General features: G+C 37.4%; 1 protein-coding gene across 4 annotated transcripts in view; it reads right to left on the bottom strand.

Annotated features, from left to right (window-relative positions):
- The window catches only part of LOC124721359 (ATP-dependent helicase brm), a 439,280-nt gene that overhangs the window by 376,146 nt on the left and 35,665 nt on the right, over positions 1-27,469 (bottom strand). For 2 of the 4 annotated variants that reach the window (XM_047246290.1, XM_047246292.1), the window contains exons 2-3: positions 21,721-21,819; positions 21,292-21,391 (exon numbers count right to left, since the gene is read on the bottom strand). The exons of 1 other annotated variant lie outside the window; for it this stretch is intronic. In XM_047246290.1, coding sequence (XP_047102246.1) covers positions 21,292-21,347 — 56 coding nt within the window. In that variant the 5' untranslated portion in view covers positions 21,348-21,391; positions 21,721-21,819. The remainder of the gene's footprint in view (positions 1-21,291; positions 21,392-21,720; positions 21,820-27,469) is intronic. One more of the 4 variants, XM_047246291.1, reaches the window with a different exon arrangement.

Raw genomic sequence — 27,469 nt, 5'->3', positions numbered from 1 at the left:
CCAGTATGGCATTCCGTATTACCGTCCTGAACCCACCGATCCATATTCTGCTAACAGTCATTGGATCTCGGCCAACGCAAGCAGAAATGTTGTGATACGATAAACTGCAATCGCGATAGGCTACAATCCGACCTTTATCAAAGTCAGAAACGTGATGATACGCATTTCTCCTCCTTACACGAGGCATCACAACAACGTTTCACCAAGCAATGCTGGTCAACTGCTGTTTGTGTATGAGAAATTGGTTGGAAACTTTCCTCATATCAGCACGTTGTAGGTGTCGCCACCGGTGCCAACTTTGTGTGAATGCTCTGAAAAGCTAATCATTTGCATATCACAGCATCTTCTTTTTGTCAGTTAAATTTCACGTCTGTAGCATGTCATCTTCGTGGTGTAGCAATTTTAATGGCCAGTAGTGTAAATTGGTGATCCCTTGATGTGTCTCAATGTGTCCTATCAACTTATCCCTTAGGTAGGTCGTGCCACAAATTTCTTTTCTTCCAAATTCTATTCAGTACCTCCTTATCACTTACGTGATCTACCCATCTAATCTCCAAAAGCTTCTATTCTCTTCTTGTCTAAACTGCTTATCGTCCACGTTTCACTCCCATACATGGCTATACTCCACACAAATACTTTCAGAAAAGACTTCCTGACACTTAAATCTATATTCAATGTTAACAAGTTTCTCCTCTTCAGAAACACTTTTCTTGCCAGTCTACATTTCATATCTTTTCTACTTCCCCCATCATTGGTTATTTTGCTGCCCAAATAGCAAAATTCATTTACTACTACGTTCAGTGTCTCGTTTCCTAATCTAATTCCTTCAGTATCACCTGAGTCAACAACATTCCATTATTATTGTTTTGCTTTTGATGATGTTCATCTTATATCCTCCTTTCTGGACATTGTCCATTCCGTTCCACTACACTTCCAAGTCCTTTACTGTCTCTGATAGAACTACAATGTCATCAGCCAATCTCAGAGTTTTTATTACTTCTTCCTGAACTGTAGTCCCTACTCCACATTTTTCTTTGGTTTTCTTCACTGCTTGCTCAATGTACAGACTGAGTAACATCAGGGATAGGCTACAACCCTGTCTCACTCCCTTCTCAACCACTGTTTCCCTTTCATGTCCCTCGACTCTTGTAACTGCCATTCAGTTTTGGTTGAAGTTGCAAACAGGCTTTCACTTTACCCTCCTACCTTCAGAATTTCACAGACAGTATTCCAGTAAACAATGTCAGAAGCTTTCTTTAAGTCCACAAACACTATAAATGTAAGTTTGCCTTTCCTTAATCTCATAGCCCCAAGGTTGGCATCTACCAGTTTTTCCATTCTTCTGTAAAGAATTTGTGTTAGTATTTTGCAACCACAACTTTGAATAGTTCGGTAATATTCACACCTGTCAGAACTTGATTTCTTCGGAATTGGAATTATTATATTCTTCTTGAAGTCTGAAAGTATTTTGCCTGTCTCATACAGGCAGCACACCATATGGAAGAATTTTGTCACTGTTGGTTCTTCCACGGCTATCAGTAGTTCTGACACAATGTCGTCTACTCCTGAGGCCTTATTTCGACTTAGTCTTTCAGTGTTCTGTCAAATTCTTCTCACAGTATCATGTCTCCCATCTCATCTTCATCAACATGATTTTCTGTTTCAATAATATTGCCTGCAAGTTCATCTCCATTGTGTAGACCCTGTATATACTCCTCCCACCTGACTGATTTTCTGCCTTCATGATGTTCAAACAGTTACTTCTCTTTTCTCCAAACACTTCTTTAATTTTCCTGTAGGAAGTATCTATCTTTCCCCTAGTGATATTTGCTTCGGAATCCTTACATTTGTCCTCTAGCCAATCATGCTTAGCCATTTAACACTTTCTGTCACTCTCAGTTTTTAGATGTTTGTATTCCCTTTCATCTGCTTCATTTACCAGATTTTTATATATTCTCCTTTCATCAATTAAATTCAATATCTCCTGTGTTATCCAAGATTTCTACTTGGCCTTGTCTTTTTACCTACCAGATCCTCTGCTGCCTTCACTATTTCATCTCTCAAAGCTACCCATTCATCGTCTACTGTATTTATTCCCCCCATTCTAGTCAACCATTGCCTAATGCACCCTCTGAAACTCTCAACAACCCCTGGTTCTTTTAATTTACCCATATCCCATCTTCTTAATTTCCTACATCTGTGCACTTTCTTCAGATTTAATCTCCAGTTCGTAGCCAATAAATTGTAGGCAGAGTCTACATCTGCCCTATAAACATCTTACAATTTAAAATCTGGTTCCTAAATCTATGTCTAATCACTAAATTATCAATCTGAAACCTTCCAATATCTCCAGGTCTCTTCCGCATGTACAACCTTTTGCGATTCATAAGCTAGATGTTAGCAATAATTACTAGTTGTCTGTGCAAAATTCTACCAGGCAGCTTCCACTTTCATTCTTTTCCCTCAGTTCATATTCATGTACAATTTTTTCCTGCTCTTCCTTTACCTGCTATTGAATTCCAGTCACCCATCACTATTAAATTTTTGTCTCCGGTAACTATCTGAATAATTTCTTTTATCTCATCATACATTTCTTCAATTTCATCACCATCTGCGGAGCTAATTGGCATACAAACTCGTACTACTGCGGTGGATGTGGGCTCCATGTCTATGGTGGCTACGATAATGCATTCACTACAATGTTCATAGTAGCTTACCTGCTTTCCTATTTTCTTATTCCTTATTAATCCTACTCCTGCATTAACCCTACTTTACTTAGTATTTATAAGTCTGTACTCACCTGACCGTAAGTCCTGTTCCACCTGCCACCGAACTTCACCAATACCACCAATATATAACTGTAACCTGTCCACTTATCTTTTTAAATTTTCTAACCTACAGCCCAATTAAGGGATCTAACACTCCATGTTCCAACCTGTAGGACGGCAGTTTTGTTTCTCCTGAGGGCGACACCCTCCTGAGTAGTCCCTGAACAGTACCCAAAAGGATGTCAACATCATTTAACCATACAGCACAGCTGCACACCCTTAGGAAAAATAACAGCTGTAGCTTCCCCTCGTTTTCAGCTGTTTCCAGTACTAGCACAATGCCATTTTGGCTGATGGTACAAGGCCACATCAGTCTATCATCCAGACTGTTACCCCTGTAACTACTGAAAAGGCTGCTGCCACTCTTCAAGACCATACATTTATCTCGCCTCTTAACAGATACACTTCCATTGTGGTTGCACCTACAGTATGACTATCTGAATTGCTAAAACATGCAAGCCTCCCCACCAATGGCAAGATCCATGGTTAATGGGGTAGAGACAGTCTACAAAATGGCGTTATTCAAATACTCAGACTTTAGGATGATTTATTCAATAAATGGGCAACACAAGAAATGAACCATACAATATATAAAGCTTCCTGCCACTCAAGTCATAAACCAAATATTCAATATCCCCATAGCATGCCGTGTCTGAGCTGTTAGTGTTAGGCAGTGGATAGGAGGTATCAAAGGGGTGCGGATTATGGTCATTAGCAGGCGCTGCCAATCTTGCTATGGCCCAGTCACAAACATACAACATCATTGTAAAGGCAAGGGTCTCTTTGATGGAGGGAGCTTCAGTGCTTCCACATGGATGGAAGCCATTATAATAGTGATGATAATCTCAGATTCTCAGCCACAGTCTATCAGGATTCACTTCTTATGCCATGCAAATATCAATGTCCACTGCTAATTTCACTTATGATATTTTCCTTACTTCTTAGTTGCGTTTACCTATATACTTCTTCCTTTTGTAGAAACAGTGATTTTAAGGTATAAATGCAAACACATTGCTTCCAATTTGCCTGGCTGGATATTGTCACCAACAATAGTTTCGGAATTTCGTACATTATCTTTTGAGGCTATGTTGCTGTTACTTTTACCTTCAGGTGGTTGTTATAGACTACTGGCTTGACCTTGTCTGTACTACGACAACACCAGAAGATTTACGAAAGCCAGAAAGAAATTCAGGAAAACTGGTGACTCCTTTACATAGTATACCTTCTTTAGTTCAACATGTGATATATTTTTATGGCTAGTTGATTTTTTCTAATGGTAAAAATGGGACAGTCTTTACTTTTGTCTAGGAAGTTGATTGAGCATTTGAAGCACGCCTGTGGGAAATAACTAGATGTCTATGTCTGGTGAGCTTGTGAACAGCTGATCTGTATTTCCCATGTGTGGCTTTGTCTGCGCGCTCAACACTGACATATCCTAATTTCTGATAATTATACAACTTATTAAGATCTCATGAACCATGGACTTTGCTGTTGGTGGGGAGGCTTTCGTGCCTCAGCAATACAGACAGCCGTACCATAGGTGCAACCACAACGGAGGGGTACCTGTTGAGAGGCCAGACAAACGTGTGGTTCCTGTAGAGGGAAAGCAGCCTTTTCAGCAGTTGCACGGGCAACAGTCTGGTTGATTGACTGATCTAGCCTTGTAACACTAACCAAAACAGCCTTGCTGTGCTCATACTGTGAACGGCTAAAAGCAAGGGGAAACTACAGCCATAATTTTTCCTGGGGGCATGCAGCTTTACTGTATGGTTAAATGATGATGGTGTCCTCTTGGGTAAAATATTCTGGAGGTAAAATAGTCCCCCAATCGGATCTCCGGGCGGGGACTACTCAGGAGGATGATGTCATCAGGAGAAAGAAAACTGGCGTTCTACGGATCGGAGCGTGGAATGTCAGATCTCTTAATCGGGCAGGTAGGTTAGAAAATTTAAAAAGGGAAATGGATAAGTTAAAGTTAGATATAGTGGGACTTAGTGAAGTTCGGTTGCAGGAGGAACAAGACTTTTGGTCAGATGAATACAGAGTTATAAATACAAAATCAAATAGGGGTAATACAGGAGTAGGTTTAATAATGAATAAAATAAATAGGAGTGTGGGTAACTTACAGCATAGTGAACGCATTATTGTGGCCAAGATAGACATGAAGCCCATGCCTATCACAATAGTAGAAGTTTACATGCCAACTAGCTCCGCAGATGACAAAGAGATTGTTGAAATGTATGATGAGATAAAAGAAATTATTCAGATAGTGAAGGGAGATGAAAATTTAATAGTCACGGGTGACTGGAATTCGATAGTAGGAAAAGGAAGAGAATGTAACATAGTAGGTGAACATGGAATGGGGGTAAGGAATCAAAGAGGAAGCTGCCTGGTAGAATTTTGCACAGAGCATAACTTAATCATAGCTAGCATTTGGTTCGAGAATCATGAAACAAGGTTATATACATGGAAGAGGCCTGGAAATACTGGAAGGTTTCACATAGATTATATAATTGTGAGACAGAGATTCGGGAACCCGGTTTTAAATTGTAAGACATTTCCAGGGCCAGATGTGGGCTCCGACCACAATCTATTGGTTATGAACTGTAGATTAAAACTGCAGAAACGGCAAAAAGGTGGGAATTTAAGGAGATGGCACCTGGATAAACTAACAGAACCAGAGGTTATAGAGAGTTTCAAGGATAACATTAAGGAACGATTGGCAAGAATGAGGGAAAGAGATACAGTAGAAGAAGAATGGGTAGCTTTGAGGGATGAAATAGTGAAGGCAGCAGAGGATCAAGTAGGTAACAAGACGAGGGCTAGTAGAAATCCTTGGGTAACAGAAGATGTATTGACTAAGTGATGAAAGGATAAAATATAAAAATGCAGTAAATGAAGCAGGCAAAAAGGAACACAAACGTCTCAAAAATGAGATCAACAGGAAGTGCAAAATGGCTAAGTAGGGATGGCTAGAGGACAAATGTAAGGATGTAGAGGCATATCTCACTAGGAGTAAGATAGATACTGCCTACAGGAAAATTAAAGAGACCTTTGGAGAAAAGAGAACCACTTGCATGAATATCAAGAGCTCAGATGGAAACCCAGTTCTAAGCAAAGAAGGGAAAGCAGAAAGGTGGAAGGAGTATATAGAGGGTCTATACAAGGGCAATGTACTTGAGGACAGTATTATGGAAATGGAAGAGGATGTAGATGAAGATGAAATGGGAGATATGATACTGCGTGAAGAGTTTGACAGAGCACTGAAAGACCTAAGTCGAAGCAAAGCCCCAGGAATAGACAACATTCCATTAGAACTACCAACAGCCTTGGGAGAGCCCAGCCCCGACAAAACTCTACCATCTGGTGAGCAAGATGAATGAGACAGGTGAAATACCCTCAGACTTTAAGAAGAATATAATAATTCCAATCCCAAAGAAAGCAGGTGTTGACAGATGTGAAAATTACCGAACTATCAGTTTAATAAGTCACAGCTGCAAAATACTAACATGAATTCTTTACAGACAAATGGAAAAACTGGTAGAAGCTGACCTTGGGGAAGATCAATTTGGATTCCGTAGAAATGTTGGAACACGTGAGGCAATACTGACCCTACGACTTATCTTAAAAGATAGGTTAAGGAAAGATAAACCTACATTTCTAGCATTTGTAGACTTAGAGAAAGCTTTTGACAATGTTGACTGGAATACTCTCCCTCAAATTCTGAAGGTGGCAGGGGTAAAATACAGGGAGCGAAATGCTATTTACAATTTGTACAGAAACCAGATGGCAGTTGTAAGAATTGAAGGGCATGAAAGGGAAGCAGGGGTTGGGAAGGGAGTGAGACAGGGTTGTAGCCTCTCCCCGATGTTATTCAATCTGTATATTGAGCAAGTAGTAAAGGAAACAAAAGAAAAATTCAGAGTAGGAATTAAAATCCATGTAGAAGAAATAAAAACTTTGAGGTTCACCTATGACATTGTAATTCTGTCAGAGACAGCAAAGGGCCTGGAAGAGCAGTTGAATGGAATGGACGGTGTCTTGAAAGGAGGATATAAATGCAAAAAGAGGATAATGGAATGTAGTCGAATTAAGTCAGTGGATGCTGAGGGAATTAGATTAGGGACTGAGACACTTAAAGTAGTAGATGAGTTTTGCTATTGGAGGGGGGGGGGGGGGGGGTTGTCAAATAACTGATGATGGTCGAAGTAGAGAGGATGTAAAATGTAGACTGGCAATGGCAAGAAAAGCGTTTCTGAAGACGGGAAATTTGTTAACACCCAGTATAGATTTAAGTGTCAGGAAGTCGTTTCTGAAAGTATTTGTATGGAGTGTAGCCATGCATGGAAGTGAAACATGGATGATAAATAGTTTGGACAAGAAGAGAACAGAAGCTTTTGAAATGTGGTGCTACAGAAGAATACTGAAGATTAGTTGGGTAGATCACATAACTAATGAGGAGGTACTGAACAGAATTGGAGAGAAGAGACATTTGTGGCACAATTTGACTAGAAGAAGGGATCGGTTGGTAGGACATGTCCTGAGGCATCAAGGGATCGCCAATTTAGTACTGGAGGCCAGTGTGGAGTGTAAAAATTGCAGAGGGAGACCATGAGATGAATACATTAAGCAGATTCAGAAGGATGTAGTAGGTACTGGAAGATGAAGAAGCTTGCACAGGATAGGGTAGCATGGAGAGCTGCATCAAACCAGTCTCTGGACTGAAGACCGCAACAACAACATTAAGATCTGGACAATACAATCACAATTTTGTGAAAGGTAAAAGGAATACTGAGTTTACAACAATAATGGCCACAAGTATGGTTGCTGTTTAAATTATAAACCTTATAATTGTACTATAGCCAAAGTTCTCAATATGCCTGCTTTTGACAAGATCAAGTTTACAATATGTTGTTGATGTTATCAGAGACTTGGGTCAATCCATACCAAATGGTCCAGCACTGGTTGCTTGACCATGTCAAAAAAGTTTTGTATTTGCTAGGTGAATTGGCCAATGTTTAGTAGTCACTAAAATATATTTTTTTAATTATTGTTTATTATTTTGAAGTGGTGGCCATATTTGTTCCAGGCCGTATGCGTTTTTTCGTATTTGAAAACATCTACATTTTTTACAACTATTCAGTAGTGGATTGTCCTAAGCCTTTCAGATAAAATGCATTTAGTTCAACACACTCTGGGCTACAAATTAACATCACTCACAATCATTTGAATGTATTCTTTAATACATTTTTAATAGTTCGAAGTTATCAGCCACAAATTAAAAAAACTCAATTTTTGAACAGTTGTTTTCCAAAGAAGAATTAATTTCTCAGCTTTAATATTTTTTCTGCTATTACACTGTATAGTACAGTTCCTTTTTATAGAACATCAATGGTGAGCAGCTTACAATTAAATAAAACACATTATTTTAAAAAATGGATTTATTTTAATTTTTCCATTTTGTGGCCTGCAATATCTTTATTGGGGGACCAGATAAAAATCTGAAAATTTCCTTTATGATATCAAACTTCAGCATAAATTTCAACTTTGAGATTCACTTGGAAGTCATGGAAAAAAATTACAAACACAAGTCAAAAATACCTTTTTAACATCTGCGATATCTGGTAGGCTAATCAAATAAAGTACACCAATTGCATAATGTAACACGTCACATTACACTAGCTAATGGTTATTTGTCGAAACAATGCTGTGGTAATTGTTTCAGCAGGCTAACAATTGCATCTGCAAGCCTATACAAGTGTGATTGTTGTCTTCCCCTTACACCAACAGTTGTCTACTCACACTTATTTAGCTACAAGTTCTTGAAGTGTGCAGTTGAAAAATGGTGTCTCAGTGTTCTGTTGGTGTTGTTATTAATTAAGCGTGTTATAAAAGTGCGTATGGAGTGCATCCTAAAGACGTTACTTTAATCGAAGATTACAGTAAAGAAGAAAAAGTGTTTGTTTTACTTACGAGTCACGAGTTGGCCCAAATGTCGAATCAACATGCAAATACCATGAAATGAAATACTTAAAAAAAATTCATCACCTTTTTGGTCAGTCTTGCAGGGACCCTTTTGAGAAATATTTTCAACATTTTGCGGCCCTGTCAGCAACTGTATAAATATTAATTTTAATTTTAAACCAACAGCCTCATTTGCAAGGATTACCTAGATTTACCTATGTTTCAGTAGGGATAACCCAACCTTCTTCAGAATAAAAGTAACTACCGTTTGTCCATAGTGGACATCATCAAGCTAAAACTACAAATCCATAAATTACTGTCAGATTGTAAAAACTTATCTGAAACTGCCTCGGCCCCACTTCGCGACCGCGATGCAGCAGCCACGATTGCTGTACTGGAACTGACCGTAGCGTCATTAGGCCCACCTAGGCAGACACACTACCCTGTGCCTGCACATAAACTGTGTGATGGGTACTTGTTGGGACAGGACGCAAACCTAACTCCTGAACTTGAATTTATTAGTAAAGTGAAATAAAAGAAAGGTACAGCTGAGGAAAAGGTCCTATATGTTATCCTGTGCAGAACGTACTTAGATCGACTGTCTTAACATTTATGAAGTGTTTGTTGGTCATGATATGAGGAAGACATCACGTGCCTACAATGTGTGGCCTCTCTAGGAAAATTTTGTGCTTAAGCACGAAGTTTAATCACCTTAAAGAACTTAGGAGTGGGGAGGATAATATAAAGCCAACATCGTCATTATTATGACTAGGTCTAAAAAATTTTTTGATACGTAAATGTTAAGCATTTGCTTAGCTATGGTTACAACGCAGGAACATCCTATAGACTTAGCTCACAAATGGTCATGAATGAACTTATGAACAAGTCTACAGCTGTGGCAGTGATATGCAGTCTGCACCTAACATTACCGAGATCAGTTTCAATACTCTGTCCGCATACCTTACAGCAAACAAGCTTCTTGTAAATAAAGACAAAAGGTAATAATGAAGTTCATCCACAGTTATAATGCTGCCATAACTGATACTGTACTTACATCCCCATTGGGCCTTACATATGCAAATTCACATAAATCTTTGGGCATTGTTGTTGATGAACACTTATCATAGAAAGAACATGTAGATAATATTTGCAAGAAAATCAGTAGAAATGTGTATCTACTGAAACAGGTCTCAGCCTTCTTGGACCATGATACTTTAAGGCAAATATATTTTGGGTTAATACATCCGCAGCTTCAGTATGGTATTGAGATATGGGGTGGGGCATCAGCAGTTCATATAGATAGATTTTCTAGATTACAAAAAAAGGCAGTAAGAATGGTAGCCAAGGTAAAGAAGAGAGAGCCTTGTAGAGACATCTTTAGAAAATATAAAATTCTTACGGTGTACTCCATGTTTATACTGCAGACAGTCATGTTCGTGAAACAAAATCCTGAATTTAATATGAGAAACAGTAATGTACACAACTATGATACACGGGGAAGGGAAAATTTTCATAGAATTGTGACCAATAAAAAGGCAACGGACCACAGCCCACACAGAATGGGAGCAATTTTCTACAATTCACTACCCTGTGAACTCAAGAAAGTAAATCTACATATGCTAAAGAGTAGACTGAAGCAATTATTAATAGAGAAGTGTTGTTACTCTATAGAGGACTTTAAGTTGTAGTGCCATCTTGGAAAACAGTGTATACAGACAATGTCTCCGATTTATCAGTGGTATGAAAGAATGTAATTATACACTGTATTATGTGTACTGTACTATTATAAATATAAGCTAAATTGTGTTACACTATAGAGGAATCTACTTGTAGTGCCCTTTAGAAAAATAATGTGTACAAACATTTGTCTGATCCATATGTTGTTATGAAAGAATGTAAATATTTTAGTATATATGTGTAATCTAATTTAAATTTTCCTGACAATGTCCAAAAACTTTTTGTTATATGGACAGAAAATAAATAAATAAATAAAAATAAAGAAATAAATAAAATAAATAAATAAATAAATAATCTGTAAGATCCAGCAATACGAGCCATATAATATAGATGGTCATTATTCAAGATTAGTATATTTGACCTGTAATGGTCTAGAATCAAATCAAAATAAACTAATGCATGTGCCTGATTGAGCTTCGTGACAAAGTTATGGTTATGAGTTACAGAAAACACTTAAGTAGGGGATAATGTGGTGGCAATGGGCTACTAAATTTGTCTTCATGGAGGTGATCCACACACATACTGTTAAACTGTGTGTGGAACACTGCCATCATAATTTGGGCCTGCTGACTACTGCCACTGAACTTAGGGAATGACTGCGGAATTATATTTAAAGCTTTTATTCTGAAGAAAGTTGGGTTATCCCGACTGAAACCTAGGTAAATCTAGGTGGGCTGATGGTTTAAAATTAAAATTAACCTTTTGAGAAACATAAGAAACCTATACCAAAAGGTCTGCGAGAAATAACATTTGATCATTATTCTAAAAATAAAAGCCCTTTTGTCAATCTCATACCAGGAAAATCATTGTGTCCAACATGTTATTCTAAGATATTTGTAATTCACAAGAGACAGGATAGTGAAACCTCAGATACAGAATTTTGTGACTTATCAGCAACCATTAAAAAAGTAGATACAGATTGTGAAATCCTGGGTATATTGCCTGCAAGTAAAATTAGAAAACTAAGACAAGATAAAAGACCAAGTGCCTTGAATAAAAAAATTGAGAAATTGGCAGCTACAGTCAAAAAGAATTTGGAAGTTTCATTTCAAAATACAATTTGTACTAAAACAGATGGAAGTTCTAAAACTTCACCAACCGAATATGATGATTTGATAGAAAAACTAAAAACTAAATGCAGTCCTTCAAACAAAGAGGATAAAATTAAGATTATCAGTTTACCGCCGAATTCTTGGAGTCGAGCAAAAGTTAGTGATGAATTTCATGTGTCAGAACGTCTTGTTAAGTTAACAAGGCAATTAGTAAAAGAACAGGGAATTTTACCAGCATTACAAAAGAAAAGTGCATCTAATTTGGTACACAAAAACACAATCAATTAAGTTATTAAGTATTATGACGATGGCAATAACAGCCGTTTGATGTCTGGCAAAAAAGTGTGTGTTTCTGTCAAAGAAAATGGTTCTAAGATTCAAAGACAAAAAAGGTTAATATTGTGTAATTTAAATGAGCTATTCACTGAATTTAAAAAAGAAAATCCTGACATTAAAATTGGAAGATCAAAGTTTTGCGAGTTGAGACCAAGATGGTGTATTGTTGCAGGGGCATCTGGCACCCTTAATGTTTGTGTTTGTTTGTATCATCAGAACGTAAAGTTGATGATAGATGGGGCCTATCTTAGAGTTGACTATAACGACCTTTTGGAAGTTATGGTATACAATATTGACAGTTACAATTGATTGATCAAGGAAAAATGTGAAGATTGTCCAGGCAAACAAGCCTTACTTGACATGTTTGAATAATCCGAAGAAGATGATTTGATGCTTGCCAATATAAAATACAAACAATGGGTGACACAAGACAGAACTGAAATAGTGACAGTCATAAAATCACAAGAAGAGTTTTTTGAAGTCTTGATGTCTAATCTTGAAAATCTGAAAATGCATCATTTTGTTGCAAAAACTCAAAGTAAATTTTTGAAAGACAAATAGCAAACCTTGGCAGCTGATGAATGCTTAGTTCTTGCTGACTTTTCAGAAAATTATACCTTTGTTGTTCAAGATGAAGTACAAGGGCACCACTGGGTAACAAACAGGCCATAGTCCATCCATTTGTATTCTATTATAAAGATGAAGATAAACTAATGAGCCACAGCTTTTGTGTCATAAGTGACTACCTTGAACACAACACTACAGCAATGCACGCACATTTTTCAACTAATATTAACAAACTACATTAAACAGCACCACCCTTCCATAAAAAAACTGATTTACTTTTTGGATAGGGCAGCAAGTCAATATAAAAACAAACAAAAAATTATTTACATCTCCTTTCATAAAAAAGATTTTGGGTTCGATGTAGAATGGCACTTTTTCACTTCATGCCACGAGAAGAATGCTTGTGATGGTGTTGGGGGTACAACAAAGCAAGCTGTCACAAAAGCAAGTCTGCAGCGGACCGATGACAATCATATCATTACACCTCAGGAAATGTTTGAAATCTGTAAAAAAACATATCAAAGGAATTACCCATGGTTTTTGTACAATGTGAGGAAATGCAAGAAGTTTATGACAGTGTCTTGAAGGATAGGTACAACACTTGTCAGAAGAAAAAAGGCACTTTATCTCTTCATTGTTTTGTAACCCATTCACACAACTTACTGAAGTGTAAGATCACATCAACTTCGCCTGCTAGTGAACTTCATCAGTGTGGAAAACTTGTACAACTGGTTCTTCAAAATAAAGACATAGTGGCTTGTGTTTACGATGAACAGTGGTGGATTGGTGAAGATGATAATATTGACTGTCAAAACCAAGATGTACATGTTTATTTTATCACCCTCCAGGACCAAGGATACCTTTTAAAAAAAATTGAGAAGGATCAAGTTTGGATGCCACTTAAAAATGCACTAAGGAAGCTGTCTCCCATGGAATTTGCAACTGTGACTGGATGAACTTATAATCTAACACCCAAACTGAGTGAACAAATTTCTCAAATGTTCAATGAGTGATGTACTAAAAACAAACAAAAAGACAACAATATAATGTAATTAGTAGGCTTATTTTCAATAAAAAAGTAGGTAATCATATACATGATTAAATTATATACTGTAACTGATATATTTTATTCCATAAGTCTAGATATCACAGATGTTAAAAAACGTATTTTTGACTCGTGGCTTTTTTCCCCATAACTTCCAATTGAATCTCAAAGTTTAAATTTATACTGAAGTTTGATATCATATAAGTCTATTAACTGTGAAATTTTCAGATTTTTATCTGGTCCCCCAATAAAGATATTGCAGGCCACAAAATGGAAAAATTTAAAAAAAAATCCATTTTTTTTAAATAGTGTATTTTTAAGTGTAAGCTGCTCACCATTGATACTCTATAAAAAATAACTACACTATACAGTGTAATAGCAGAAAAAATATTAAAGCTGAGAAATTAATCTTTCTTTTGAAAACTACTGTTCAAAAATGGAGTTTCTTTTAATTTGTGGCTGATAACTTCGAACTATTAAAAATATATTAAAGAATACATTCAGCTAAGTGATAATGATGTTAATTTGTAGCCCAGAGTGTGTTGAACTAAATGCATTTTATCTGAAAGGCTGAGGACAATCCACTACTGAATAATTGTAAAAAATGTAGATGCTTGCAAATACGAAAAAACGCATGCAGCCTGGAACAAGTACGGCCGCCATTTAAAAATAATAAACAATAATTGTTTTTAATATTTCTGTAACTACTAAACATTGGTGAATTCACTCAGCAAATATAAAATTTTTCTAAGATGGTCTGGCATCCAATTATTTTTTTCCTGGACCACTTGGTATGGATTGACCCACTTGTCACATGGTCGAATATGAGGCAAAGATGGGAGACAAAAACTGGCTATACCCTTTTCAGAGGGACTGTATTGAACATGTCAAACTACTCATGCCTTTACTGAAACTGATTTAGGCCAACCACTGAAAACCCCTCGAATTCCAGGAAGATGTGCGTACCCCATTTCTCTCTGTTCCAATTCCATGACATTATGTTCTAGTCACTACTGATGCCACATCCCACTACAACAATAATTCGAGTGTAGACAGCTGGCTTACATCTGAACATTTCATTGACCAATGACTCCCCATATGTTCAAGAGTAAGACAAGACTCTCTATCACTCCTGTCACCTGCAATTTAATTCATAATTGTAACACTTCACAAGGAAAAATTTTAAAAAAAATACAGCGATCAAGTAAGTCTGTGTGTGTGTGTCCAAATTTATTTTTGGGAAGTACAGCTCCCAAGTGGACTGACTGGGGGAATTTCAAAATTCCTCTTACCAGCCTCATTCACATTCACCAACGCGTTAACACCTAAACACACTACTTTTAAAAATTATCCTTGCTATGGTGGATTATTAAAATAAAAGTATAGTACCAAGTTCAAAATTAAAATTAAAGATCAGGAAATGGAGTCTAATATATCACAAACAAAAACCAGAATAGCCAACCAACCTAAAGAGGCATAAAAATTACATTAGTAACCAATTCTCAGTGTCCAATTCCTTGAGAAACGATGAAGTGGAATAATGTATCTTTAATTTCTTCAAAGTAATTTTCTGATGTTAAGGCATTTTTTATTTGAAACAATCACTTTCTTTTAATGGCAGTTTACCTTTGTTGCCCTTTTGGGCATTAGCAAGCATCATCACACAAAATTACATCATATGCTTCCATTTCTCAGCACACAATGACATGAAAACTAATGAGGACAGATCAACATATAACGACATCCAGATTTACCACCAAAGGGTATAATATGTACAAAAAGAAATATGAGGTTCAATATCTGAAATGAAAAAAGTGCAACCCTCTGCAGGTAAAGTTATCATACCAGCAACCACAGTACATTCAAACAGATTAACATTATCATACCATATTTGTATTTTCATGTAATGTCAAGTTTTGTGACATTGTCAATCAGAAGATACGCGACTGGTTGTAAATATTTATTTACGTTAGGGATTGAAAACCCATTAAGTCAAGATCACACGTGAAATTTTTGAGTGGATTACTAGTTTCAGCGAACAATCTAATCACACCTAGTCCTTGAAAATATTCAATCCAATATATGTACTACACGTACAATTACAGAGATACATAAATGTTATTATTATGCCTTGTCTAAAGAAGAAAATTGAGGTACAATGCTTACACCTTCTGTCGAATTCAACAGGCAATGCTACCACCTACATGTGGACAACTACTATGAGAAAAATCTCCTGATGCACTCTAGAAATTGTATGAAGTCTGATTAGCCAAGATTTTCATTATAAGTGTGGGAATACCATCCATGTGTAGAGTATGATGCAAAGTTTGTTACAAACAGACACATTTCTGTAAGTGGATTTGAGCAACCGTACACTGAATGTAAAAGATTACAATATAATCCACAAACCTAAGTATTGTACTTTTATGTATGCAATTGGCAAGCATCAGCCACAGAGCTAAATGCAGTTTTTATCATCATTTCAATTAATTGAATAATCTGTTGTTGTTACCTTATACTGTCACTAAGACATAAAAATTGCCCGACTCTGTTTCAATCTCCGTTATGATTTTAATGTTGTCTATGAGTGTTGCTTTTAAACCACGGTCTGTTATGAAGATAGGCAGCATAGTATGTTACAAAATGCCATTCTTTTATCATGTACACTGTCTCACATTTTACATCCTGTCCAACTTGATGGTTGTATAATCTATAGTTTTTAACTATTATCATCAAATTGCGCAAAACTCTCTCTCATTAGTTCAATGTCAATTGTGGCCTACAGTGTTGTATATGTTGGTGCTGTTCCCTATAATTACATTTGTTGTGTACACGCATATTAAAAATATGTTGAGACAGCAGCTAAGGCCAGCTATCCACTTTAACATATCAATATGATAAGTTTTTTTACACAAAATTGCATAGCTACGTCTACATAACGTCAGCAGATTCCTATCCCGCTAGTTACCACTGGTAAAGTCCCATTGGTTTAACTCTAAAAGAGTTGTATTGATGACGTATATTTAATTTTAAATACATTTACATACTGTTTCTTTAAATGTCATTAGAAAATGTAGATTTTATGTAAGTTATATAGCCATATGCTAATGCCATTTCGAGGTCTTTGCCCCAAGCAATGTATAGAATGGTTGTGACATTTGAACCAACAATGTGGGACTTGCTTGACACACTATGAGCAGTCACAGCTGAATCACAGCAAGGGGTGTAACAGCAGTGAGATGGAGCATGGTGTTGGATTTAAAAAGCACATATAGGCAAGCAAATACTCTCACTCTGCACAGCATCTATAAATTTAACACAAGTTAATAATCAAACTGGAACCAGACAAAATCCTGGTACAGCATTTAGTGCATTTATGGCTCTCGATTTATAACTTTTAGGTGCAGATAGTATGAAAGCCTTTCATCAATAGCAAGCGGGATGAGGGGATGGAGGTTATGGTCATTAGCAGGCATTGCCAATCCCATTATCACCCAGTCAGTCACCTCCAACACCATTGTTTTTGTATAGATCACAGCCCTTCGGCATAGTTTTGTCAGCATCCAGGAAACGTATTTTTTGCAGATATAAAGGCAAGGGTCTTACACATGGAGGAAGCTTCAGTTCTTCCACATGAAAGGCATTATATTGGTGATGTCAATCTTAGGTTCTTACCTACAGTCTATAAGGATTCGCTTCTTAAGCCACACAAATGTCAATGTCTGTTTCTTACTTCATGCATGATATTTTCCTCATTTCTTAGTTGCCTTTACCTATACATCTTCCTTTTGCGAGAGGGTGGTTTTGAGGTATATATGCAAATATACTGCTTCCAATTTGTCTGGCAGGATATTTTTGCCAACAACAGTTTCAGAATTTGGTACAAGTACTGTGGAGGCATTCTGCAGTTATTTTTAACTTCAGAGGGCTGTTCCTACACTACTGGCTTGGCCTTTGTCTTTACTAAAGATATCCACAATCACCACAAGCTTTAGAAAGGCCAGGAAAAAAAAATGCGGGAAATCTGGTGATTGCTTTACATAGTATGCCTTCTTTAGTTCACCATATGATACATTTTTTATGCCTAGTTGATGTCTTCTACTTGGTAAAAATAGGACATTCTTTACTTCTGCCTACAAAGTTGTCTTAGCATTTGATGCACATCTGTGGGAAATATATATACGTCTATGTCTGCTGATCTTGCGAACAGCTGATCTGTGTTTCCCATGTGTGGCTTTGTCTCCGTGTGCAATACTGATGTACCCTCAATTCTAATAATTATAGTACTGATTAAGGCTCAAATGGCTCTCAGCACTATGGGACTTAACATCTGAGGTTATCAGGCCCCTAGACTTAGAACTACTTAAACCTAACTACCATAAGGATATCACACACATCCATGCCCGAGGCAGGATTCGAACCTGCGACCGTAGCAGCAGCGCGGTTCCGGACTGAAGCGCCTAGAACCGCTCGGCCACAACGGCCGGCGAGTACTGATTAAGATTTGAACAATAAGATCACACGTTTGTGTACACGAACCCTACTTGAAAGTAAAAAGAAAGATCCAGTTTACAACAATAAGGTTTACAATTTAAACACCAGATAACTCAAGTATGGTTGCTGTTTAAATTATAAACATTATAATTGTACTAAAGTCATAATTCCCAATATGTTTATCTTTGACAAGAATGATGAAGAGGTCATTAGAGATTTATCACATGGATGAATAGTAGGAAAAGATGGGACATGAACATTGACTGTGCCCTTTTCAGACAAACTACCTTGAATAAGTCAAAGTACTCAGGCATTCACCTAAATTGATTTCAGCCAAATACTGAAAACTTAGACCAGGAGTGCCAGAAAGGTGTATGCATCCCACAGCTCTCTGTTAAACGTCCATGAAAGTCTGTCCTCGTCACTACTGATGTCACATCACCCTACACCAGTACCCCAAGTGTACACAGCTGAACACCTTAACATTTCATTCAGCTGAAACAGAGAACAAGCAATGTGCACCCTAATCCCTATTTCTTTTCTATTTTATGTGTTTTAGTGTTTCTAGTGGAACCACTGGAAGTTGCAACTTGTCTTAAAGCTAAGTGCTTGTTTGCCTTTCTATGTCTTTCTGATGTTATCTTGTAAGATGATGATGATGATTACAAACGGCATTTTTGCACACCATATATACCCTTACTCAATTTTTTGAACAGATGTCCCAGATTTAAACAATGATAAAATACAACTCTGTATTTTTGCTACTGCTTTGTGGCTCTCTTAAATCCTTTCTGATTTACTTTATCTGTACGGTTTTAGGTAAAAATCACATTCACCAACTTGTTAACTCCTAACCACACTACTATTAAGAATTATACTTGTTATGGTGGATTAAAATACAAACACAGTAACAAGTTCAAAATAAAATTAAATATCAGAAAAAGGTGTCTTGAGGTATTACAAATAAAAAAGGAGAATTAGCCAATAACCACCCTGCAAAAGCATAATAATTACATCTTTAACAATTCTGTATCATTTCTCAGTGTCCCATTCCTTGAGAAATGATGAAATGGATTAATGTAACTTTAAATCGCCAAAGTATTTTCTTGTGTTAAGCTGCTTTTTTATATGAAACATTCACTTTCTCTTAATGGCAGTTTACTGTTTTTGCCCCTTTGCGCATTATCAAGCAACATCACACAAAATTACATTATGTGCTTCCATTTCTCAGCATGGCATGATATGAAAAGCAATGTGGATAATGCAACATGTAATGCCATCAAATGTTACCATTAAATGGCATAATGCATACAGTCACAAATATGAGGTTCTATACCTCAAATGAAAAAAGTGCAACCCACATACAGGTCCATTTACTGTACCAGTAAACAAAGTACATTCAAACATGTTACCATGACCATGCCATATTTGTATTACAAGACATACACTGAACTATTTCAATGTATTGTTAAGTTTGGTGACATTGTCAACCATGAGAAATACAATCTCTTGTAAATTTTTTATTTATTAAGGATTGAAAACCCAAGAAGCCAAGATCACAAACGAAATTTTTATTTGGATTTATTACTAGTTCCGGCTAACAATCTAGCCATCTTCAGATCTAAGAGATAAAATAGATGATTTCTCAAAAATTGATGAGCCAACCACCTTATCGATAGTTGCCAATAGCAAAGGTATTGGCACAATCACACCTAGTCCCTGAAAATATTTAACCCAATATATGCACTTCTCATACAACACAAACATACATATTATTATTATTATTATGCCTTATCTAAGGAAGACAAGAAAAAAGAAAAAAAAAAAAAGAAAAAAAAAGAAAAAAAAAAAAGAAAAAAAAAAAAAAAAACTAAATCTGGATGCCTAGACGCGAATTTGAACTGCTGTCCTTGCAAATGAGAGTCCAGGGTCTCACCACTACCCAGATGACATTGCCTTGGCATTCAAGAATAAATTACTCGTAATTTCTTAAAACATTTCACCTCATTTTCTGCCAAAAAATTCAAATGCTATTTTTCCACATCATATGCCACTTTTATCAATGTTGATATGCACCTCTCTGATAGGCACTATCACAGTTTTGGGCATTTTTCTTACAAATGAACAGCTACATATTCAATTTACAGTTGTCAACCCTTTCCACACTAAAAAATAACTTGTCTGTACAGTCTTCGGATTTCGTGGGAGACGGATCTGCTCCACAGAAGAGTATATCTTTCAATATACAGCACACTGTGAGTGCATTCAACAACTCAAGCAATACAATTAACCTGACTAGGCTGTCAGAAGGCATTAACACTCTGCATTTAGAAGTTGTTATAAGTAAATATTTCTTAGTTAAGTCCATAATAATCTCCAGTAAATCATACTACAATTTACCACACAAAATGACCAAAGCAACACCTACAAACAACTCCTCAAAACTTGCAATTTGGAGGAAAGCTTGAAAAGAACTATGGAAACAAAATTATTCTTCTGTTGAGCAGAAGGCCAATATGATACACAATAGCACATATAAGTGGTCAAAGGGATCTGACAGATAGGTTCATACACCTGCTGATAACACTGTTACGGTCTTTCTCACGGAACAGTTGTCAGGTTGACATTTTTTTCTCTAAGATAATGTTCCATCCATGGTGACACGATTAGAGGCGTAGCACACAGGTGGTGGAAAGAATTATTTATGTTCTTCTAAGCGATACCAGATCAGAAATTACTTATACAGATTCAGGAAATTCACCTAAAATTGAAATAATGATTACCATCCTATGATCTCAGTCCTTCACCTCCTCATCACAATTACAGTATTTTACCAGCACCTTGCATAGTCAACCAACTCCCAGTCCTAACAAATCAACTTAAAATCTGAAAGTTATTTTCTTATAGACAAATAATATAACTGATACTTATATCTATGTCTGAATCCCACTTTCCACTGCAACAGTATAACCCACTTTTTTCCATTCCTTTTATAGATAAAGCACAGAAAAAGTAACGTCAGCAATTGCATATGGCAATTTTTTGCTTACTTAATATTTATGAAACATTTGTAACAGGTATGGTTATCCAAAATAAAGGCACTTTTCTTTTTTTTAAATATTGGCAGTGGTTTTGCAAAATCTGCCATTTTAAACTATTCAGCATTTTCTAGATATTCCTGCACAGGCTGAACATGCTGACCACAACAGTGCTTCATTTACACAGCATTTGCTTCATTTTATGCATCAATGCTTTCTAGTCAACTTACGATTTTCCTGAACCATTCATAATGAGATGTTGGATGAACCTGTTGTAAGTTGTCATCTCGTAAATATCATAGAATTTCTTAGTATTTCCTCAATAAGTATCTGCAATTTGTTTCAGATACAGTTAACACACTGAGATTATACATACTTACAAAAAATTAAATTGTGTCCGAGAGACATATATTACCGAGATAACTTAAATGTTTAGTGGTTAACAATTGAATACTGAGATGAAGGACAGAGGTTGAAGGTCAGGAGAGGAAAATACAACCACAATATCAAAGTCGATGAACTATCAAAACGAAACTCGCATGAAAGATGTTGCTGAGTTATAATGGGAGAAAATTATTGATGAGGATATTTATGTGCATCTGTGATGTTGTGCAAAGGTAAGATGATACAAATAATGTCAATAAGAGAAATTGCTGTACCTTGGCCACATTTACCAAATCATTGTCAATGCCTGGTCGACCAGTTGTGTTCTTTAAGGTGATCACTGTCGTTGAAGACAGGAAATCCAAGTGCACAGCCTGCAAAGAAAAAGACTTATACATATTTCTACTCACTTTTCACTTCAAATGTAGTATTCTCGAAGTTTCTGTCATGGAGTGACATTATTTAACACACTGCATGGACTCACTCAGCATATGCGAAAATACGTTCATCAAAAAATTAAAAATGCAATTTTAAAAAATTATGTCACAGTTCAAAAACTATTCCTATTTCAATATGTTAGTGAAATTTAGTGTCTTTACTGAAATTGTCAGCTTTGTACCATGAAAGAGCCCAATGGTTGTGTAATCACATCAATCAACATCCATCGCTAATTACAACAACACAACACAGGCCAAAATTCAGCATAATTTAATTCAGGGACTTTGACTTGATTTTTACTTGAGAAATGATCCATCAGGCTACATCTTAATCAATCAATACTAGATTCTTTCAAAGGAGATCTGTTTTCTCACTTATCTTTCCAATACAGTGTGTTATTACAGAGAACACAGTACCTGCTTTGAGTGTAAAATGGTGAATTAATGTAAATTTCTTGATTTGCTGTTGCCACCTACCCACGCAAAAAGTTTTAAGCTGTTCAAAATTGAATTAACTTCTCCAACACCACGCATATGTAATTGTGCCCACCATTCACTGTACTAGTGGATGTAATGTACAAACTGTGTCAAAATATTTGCTAATCTAAACATTTTCCCTGAGGCATTGCGCTGATGATTGTGTGTAACCATATTGCTCTTGTATTAACTTCCACACAACCCAAGTTGTCATTTCTGAGCATCCAATATGGTTGCACACCATATCATTACAGTAATCCTCAAAAATAAGCTTCTGCAGTTGTCAAAAAGAGTGAACACCAAAAATGAACTTTGAGCAAAAACCAATATCAGCATGGGCAGAGAACAAATACACAAAAAAGTAAAGTTAAATTTTTGTTTGTTTGCAGTTATATGCCCGCATGCCTGCTGTCTTGGTACACACCTACATCTATAAATGTCAAACCACTGTGATGTGCATTGAAGAGGATACATCTGATTGTACCAGTTATTAGAGTTTATACCATCGTTCAAATGCCTCTGTGCATGCTGTAATTAGTATAAGCTTGTCTCCAGAGTCGTCCCTATGGGAGGGAGTTGTAGCAGGTTGTAATATATTCCTTGATTCATCACTTAAAAGCTGGTTATAGAAACTTTCTAAGTAGGCTTTCACAGGATAGTATGTGTATATCTTCAAAGCATTTGCCAGTTCACTTCATCTTCGTGACACTCTCCCATGCATCAAATAAACCTGTGATCACTTGTGTTGCCCTTCTTTGTATTCTTTAAATATCCCCCATTAGTTCTCTCTGGTACAGACTCCACATATTCGAACAATATTCTAGGATGGGTCACACAAGTGTTGTGTATGCAGCCTCCTTTGTAGACTGAATGCATCTCCCAAGTAATCTACCAACAAACTGCAGTCTACCACCTGCTTTACCTATGACAGAGTGTATGATCATTCCACTTCATGTCCCTACAAATTGTTACAACAAAATATTTGTATGTCACCAAATTGCAACCGTGACTCACCAATCTTTCCACCACTCTGAAATTTTGTCAATTTCTGACTGAATTTCTGTGCAGCTTCTCCTAGACAGTCTGTCATTATAGATCACTGCACCATCTGCAAAAATGCTAAGATTTCTATTAATATTTTCTGCAAGGTCCTTAATATACAACATGAACAGCAAGGGTCCCAACACACGTCGCTGGGAAACATGTGAGCTCACTTCTTCATCTGTTGATTGCTCTACATCCAAGGTAACACGCTGTATCCTCCTGTCACAAGTCTCACTCCGTGCCCCACATGAGTATATTTTTGATAATAAGCATATGTGTGGTACTGAATCTACATCTACATCTACATACATACTCCGCACTCCACCATACGGTGCGTGGCGGAGGGTACCTCGTACCACAACTAGCATCTTCTCTCCCTGTTCCACTCTGAAACAGAACGAGGGAAAAATGACTGCATATATGCCTCTGTACGAACCCTAATCTCTCTTATCTTATCTATGTGGTCTTTCCGCGAAATATAAGTTGACGGCAGTAAAATTGTACTGCAGTCAGCCTCAAATGCTGGTTCTCTAAATTTCCTCAGTAGCGATTCACGAAAAGAACGCCTCCTTTCCTCCAGAGATTCCCACCAGAGTTCCTGAAGCATTTCCGTAACACTCGCGTGATGCTCAAACCTACCAGTAACAAATCTAGCAACCAGCCTCTGAATTGCTTCTATGTCCTCCCTCAATCCGACCTGATAGGGGTCCCAAATGCTCGAGCAGTACTCAAGAATAGGTCATATTAGTGTTTTATAAGCGGTCTCCTTTACAGATGAACAACATCTCCCCAAAATTCTACCAATGAACTGAAGATGACTATCCGCCTTTCCCACAACTGCCATTACATGCTTGTCCCACTTCATATCGCTCTGCAATGTTACACCCAAATATTTAATCGACGTGACTGTGTCAAGCGGTACACTACTAATGGAGTATTCAAACATTACGGGATTCTTTTTCCTATTCATCTGCATTAATTTACATTTACCTAAATTTAGAGTTAGCTGTCATTCTTTACACCAATCACAAATCTTGTCCAAGTCATCTTGTATCCTCCTACAGTCACTCAATGACAACACCTTCTCGTACACCACAGCATCATCAGCAAACAGCCGCATATTGCTATCCACCCTATACAAAAGATCATTTATGTAGATAGAAAACAACACTTCCCTGGGGCACTCCAAATGATACCCTCACCTCCGATGAACACTCCCCATCGAGGACAATGTACTGGGTTCTATTACTTAAGAAGTCTTTGAGCCACTCACATATTTGGGAACCAATCCCATATGCTCGTACCTTAGTTAGGAGTCTGCAGTGGGGCACCAAGTCAAACGCTTTCCGGAAGTCAAGGAATATGGCATCCGTCTGATACCCTTCATCCATGGTTCGCAAGACATCATGAAAAAAGGGCGAGTTGCGTTTCGCAGGAATGATGCTTTCTAAAGCCATGCCGATGCATGGACAGCAACTTCTCTGTCTCAAGGAAATTCATTATATTCGAACTGAGAATATGTTCGAGAATCCTGCAACAAACCGATGTTAAGGATATTGGTCTGTAATTTTGAGGATCCGTCCTTCTACCCTTCTTATATACAGGCGGCACCTGCGCTTTTTCCAGTCGCTCGGGACTTTACGTTGGGCAAGAGATTCGTGATAAATGCAAGCTAAGTAAGGAGCCAATGCTGTAGAGTACTCTGTGTAAAACCAAATTGGAATCCCATCAGGACCTGGCGATTTATTTATTTTCAACCCATTCAGCTGCTTCACAACCCCAGGGATGTCTATCACTATGTCCTCCATACGGGAATCTGTACGAGACTCAAACAGCGGTATGTTTGTACGATCCTCCTGCGTGAAAGATTTCTCAAATGCTAAATTTAAAATTTCAGCTTTCGTTTTGCTGCCTTCCGTTGCCTGGCCAGACTGATCAGTGAGTGACTGGATGGAAGCCTTCAACCCGCTTACCGATTTTACGTAAGATCAGAATTTCCTTGGGTTTTCAGCAAGATCTTTTGCTAAGATATGACGGTGGTAGTGGTTGTATGCTTCGCGCATCGCTCTTTTTACAGCCCCATGAATATCTACTAACTTTTGCCTGTCCTCATTCTCCCGATCTTTCTTGTACAGTGAGTGCATTTGTCTTTGTTTCCTGAGCATTCTCCAAATTGCGCTGTTAAACCACAGTGAGTCTTTTCCATCCGTAATCCACTTTTTTGGCACGTACTTGTCCAATGCTGATTTAAAATTTGCCCATAATTCTTCCACATCCATCGTACCGGAAGTAAATGAAGTCAATTCATTTACTAAGTGGGATGCTAACAACTGCTTATCTGCTATTTCTAGTAAGAATACTCTCATAGCCTTCTTGACCAACTTTTTAAATTTCGTAACCAGAGTTGTAATGACATCATCATGATCACTAATCCCTGTCTCAACACTGACAACGTCGATGAGGTCTGGTCTGTTTGTGGCTACCAGATCTAAAATATTTTCATTACGCGTTGGCTGTTGATTTAGCTGCTCAAGACAGTTTTCGGATAATGTGTTCAAAAATTCACACGACGGCTTGTCTGTACCACCTGTAATGAATCCATAGACATCCAAGTCTATACTAGGTAGGTTGAACGACTAATGTAGCATGAGCTGGGTACTTCTGCAATACAGAGTGTAGACTCCCTTTGAATGATTCTAGAACTGCTATGGTGGAACCTGGTGGCCAGTAATAACACCCAACAATTAACTTTATTTCTCCTAGCCCTGTTAAACGTGTCCAGATAACTTCAAAATCACACTCTACTTCGACCTCAGTAAACACAATATTTTTGTCAACTGCAATGAAGACACCACCTCCTACGGTGTCTAATCTGTCTTCCCAATACACATTCCAACCCTCACTAAATATTTCAGAACTTCCTATCTCAGGGTTCAGCCAGGCCTCAGTCCCGAGAATAATTTGTGCACCACACGCTTCCTGGAGGGTAGTAAATTCAGGAACTTTATTCCGAACACTCTGAAAATTTACTGCTTTTTGGAAAGCACAAGTGTGGTACTGAATCAAGTGCCTTTTGGAAAGGTTATGTGTGGTACTGGATCAAATGCATTTTGAAAGTAAAAAAACAATGATTTGATCCATTGCTTTCACGATATCATGAAGTCCCAGTACCAAAGTATGCCACTGCAAAAGCAAAAACAAAATGGTGCAGCCCACTAATAAAGTGGAGTATTGTGTTCCTTGAAGTTACCAACAGTGTTACCTTTGATGCATACACGTTTACTTCACAGTGTAAAGTGCTTGAAAAATCTTGTAAGCAACTCACAATGAGAATGGCTGAAAAGTTGTCAGCCAAAATACTAGTACAGGAGTTAACAATATCCCAGGTATACTCCCGAAAAATGATGAAAGTGGAGTATTGTTCACTAATTCAACAACAGTAGTAACGTTGCAGCTGTGTCACACCATTCCAGATAACTTCTTTAGCTGCTGGATTGGCCTGACACAGGTACAATATTTCTGCTGCTGCACAGGCACAGTATTCCACTTTATCAATGGGCTCTGCTGTTTTGTTTTGGCCCCTCTAGCAAGACATTACAGTACTGTGGTGTCAGGATGGATCAGACAAGGTATCTCGCAGCATATGATCATGTCTAGAGCATCCAAGCCAAGTATGTAGGTTGAACAATCTAGATCACACCCACCCCACTTTGTACACTTAGAGCACATCACTGTAGACCCGTAAATTCAGCAAGACAGCACGTCACATATTACATTCCAAACTGACTCGGAAAGATTCAATGGATAAACAACAAACATGAGATATCTTGCCTGGCCACTGGGAACACAGGACCACAGCATTATTTGGATGCTGCCAAAACAACTGAACACTGCTCAAATCATGTTCCAGCATACACATAAATAGTGAGCCGCTGTTGGTGGGACAAGATAATCCACAACTATTTAACATGTCATGTGCAGTGAGAATGAGAAGCCACTGCTAAGACAAGTCACAGTAGTTACTGGGACAAAAACAGATTTTACTCAGCAATATGTCAGTTACCTC

This window comes from Schistocerca piceifrons, chromosome X, assembly GCF_021461385.2.
Source record: "Schistocerca piceifrons isolate TAMUIC-IGC-003096 chromosome X, iqSchPice1.1, whole genome shotgun sequence".
Lineage (NCBI taxonomy): Eukaryota > Metazoa > Arthropoda > Insecta > Orthoptera > Acrididae > Schistocerca > Schistocerca piceifrons.
Note: the sequence above shows the minus strand (reverse complement) of the source record. Positions and strands in the feature narration are given on the sequence as shown.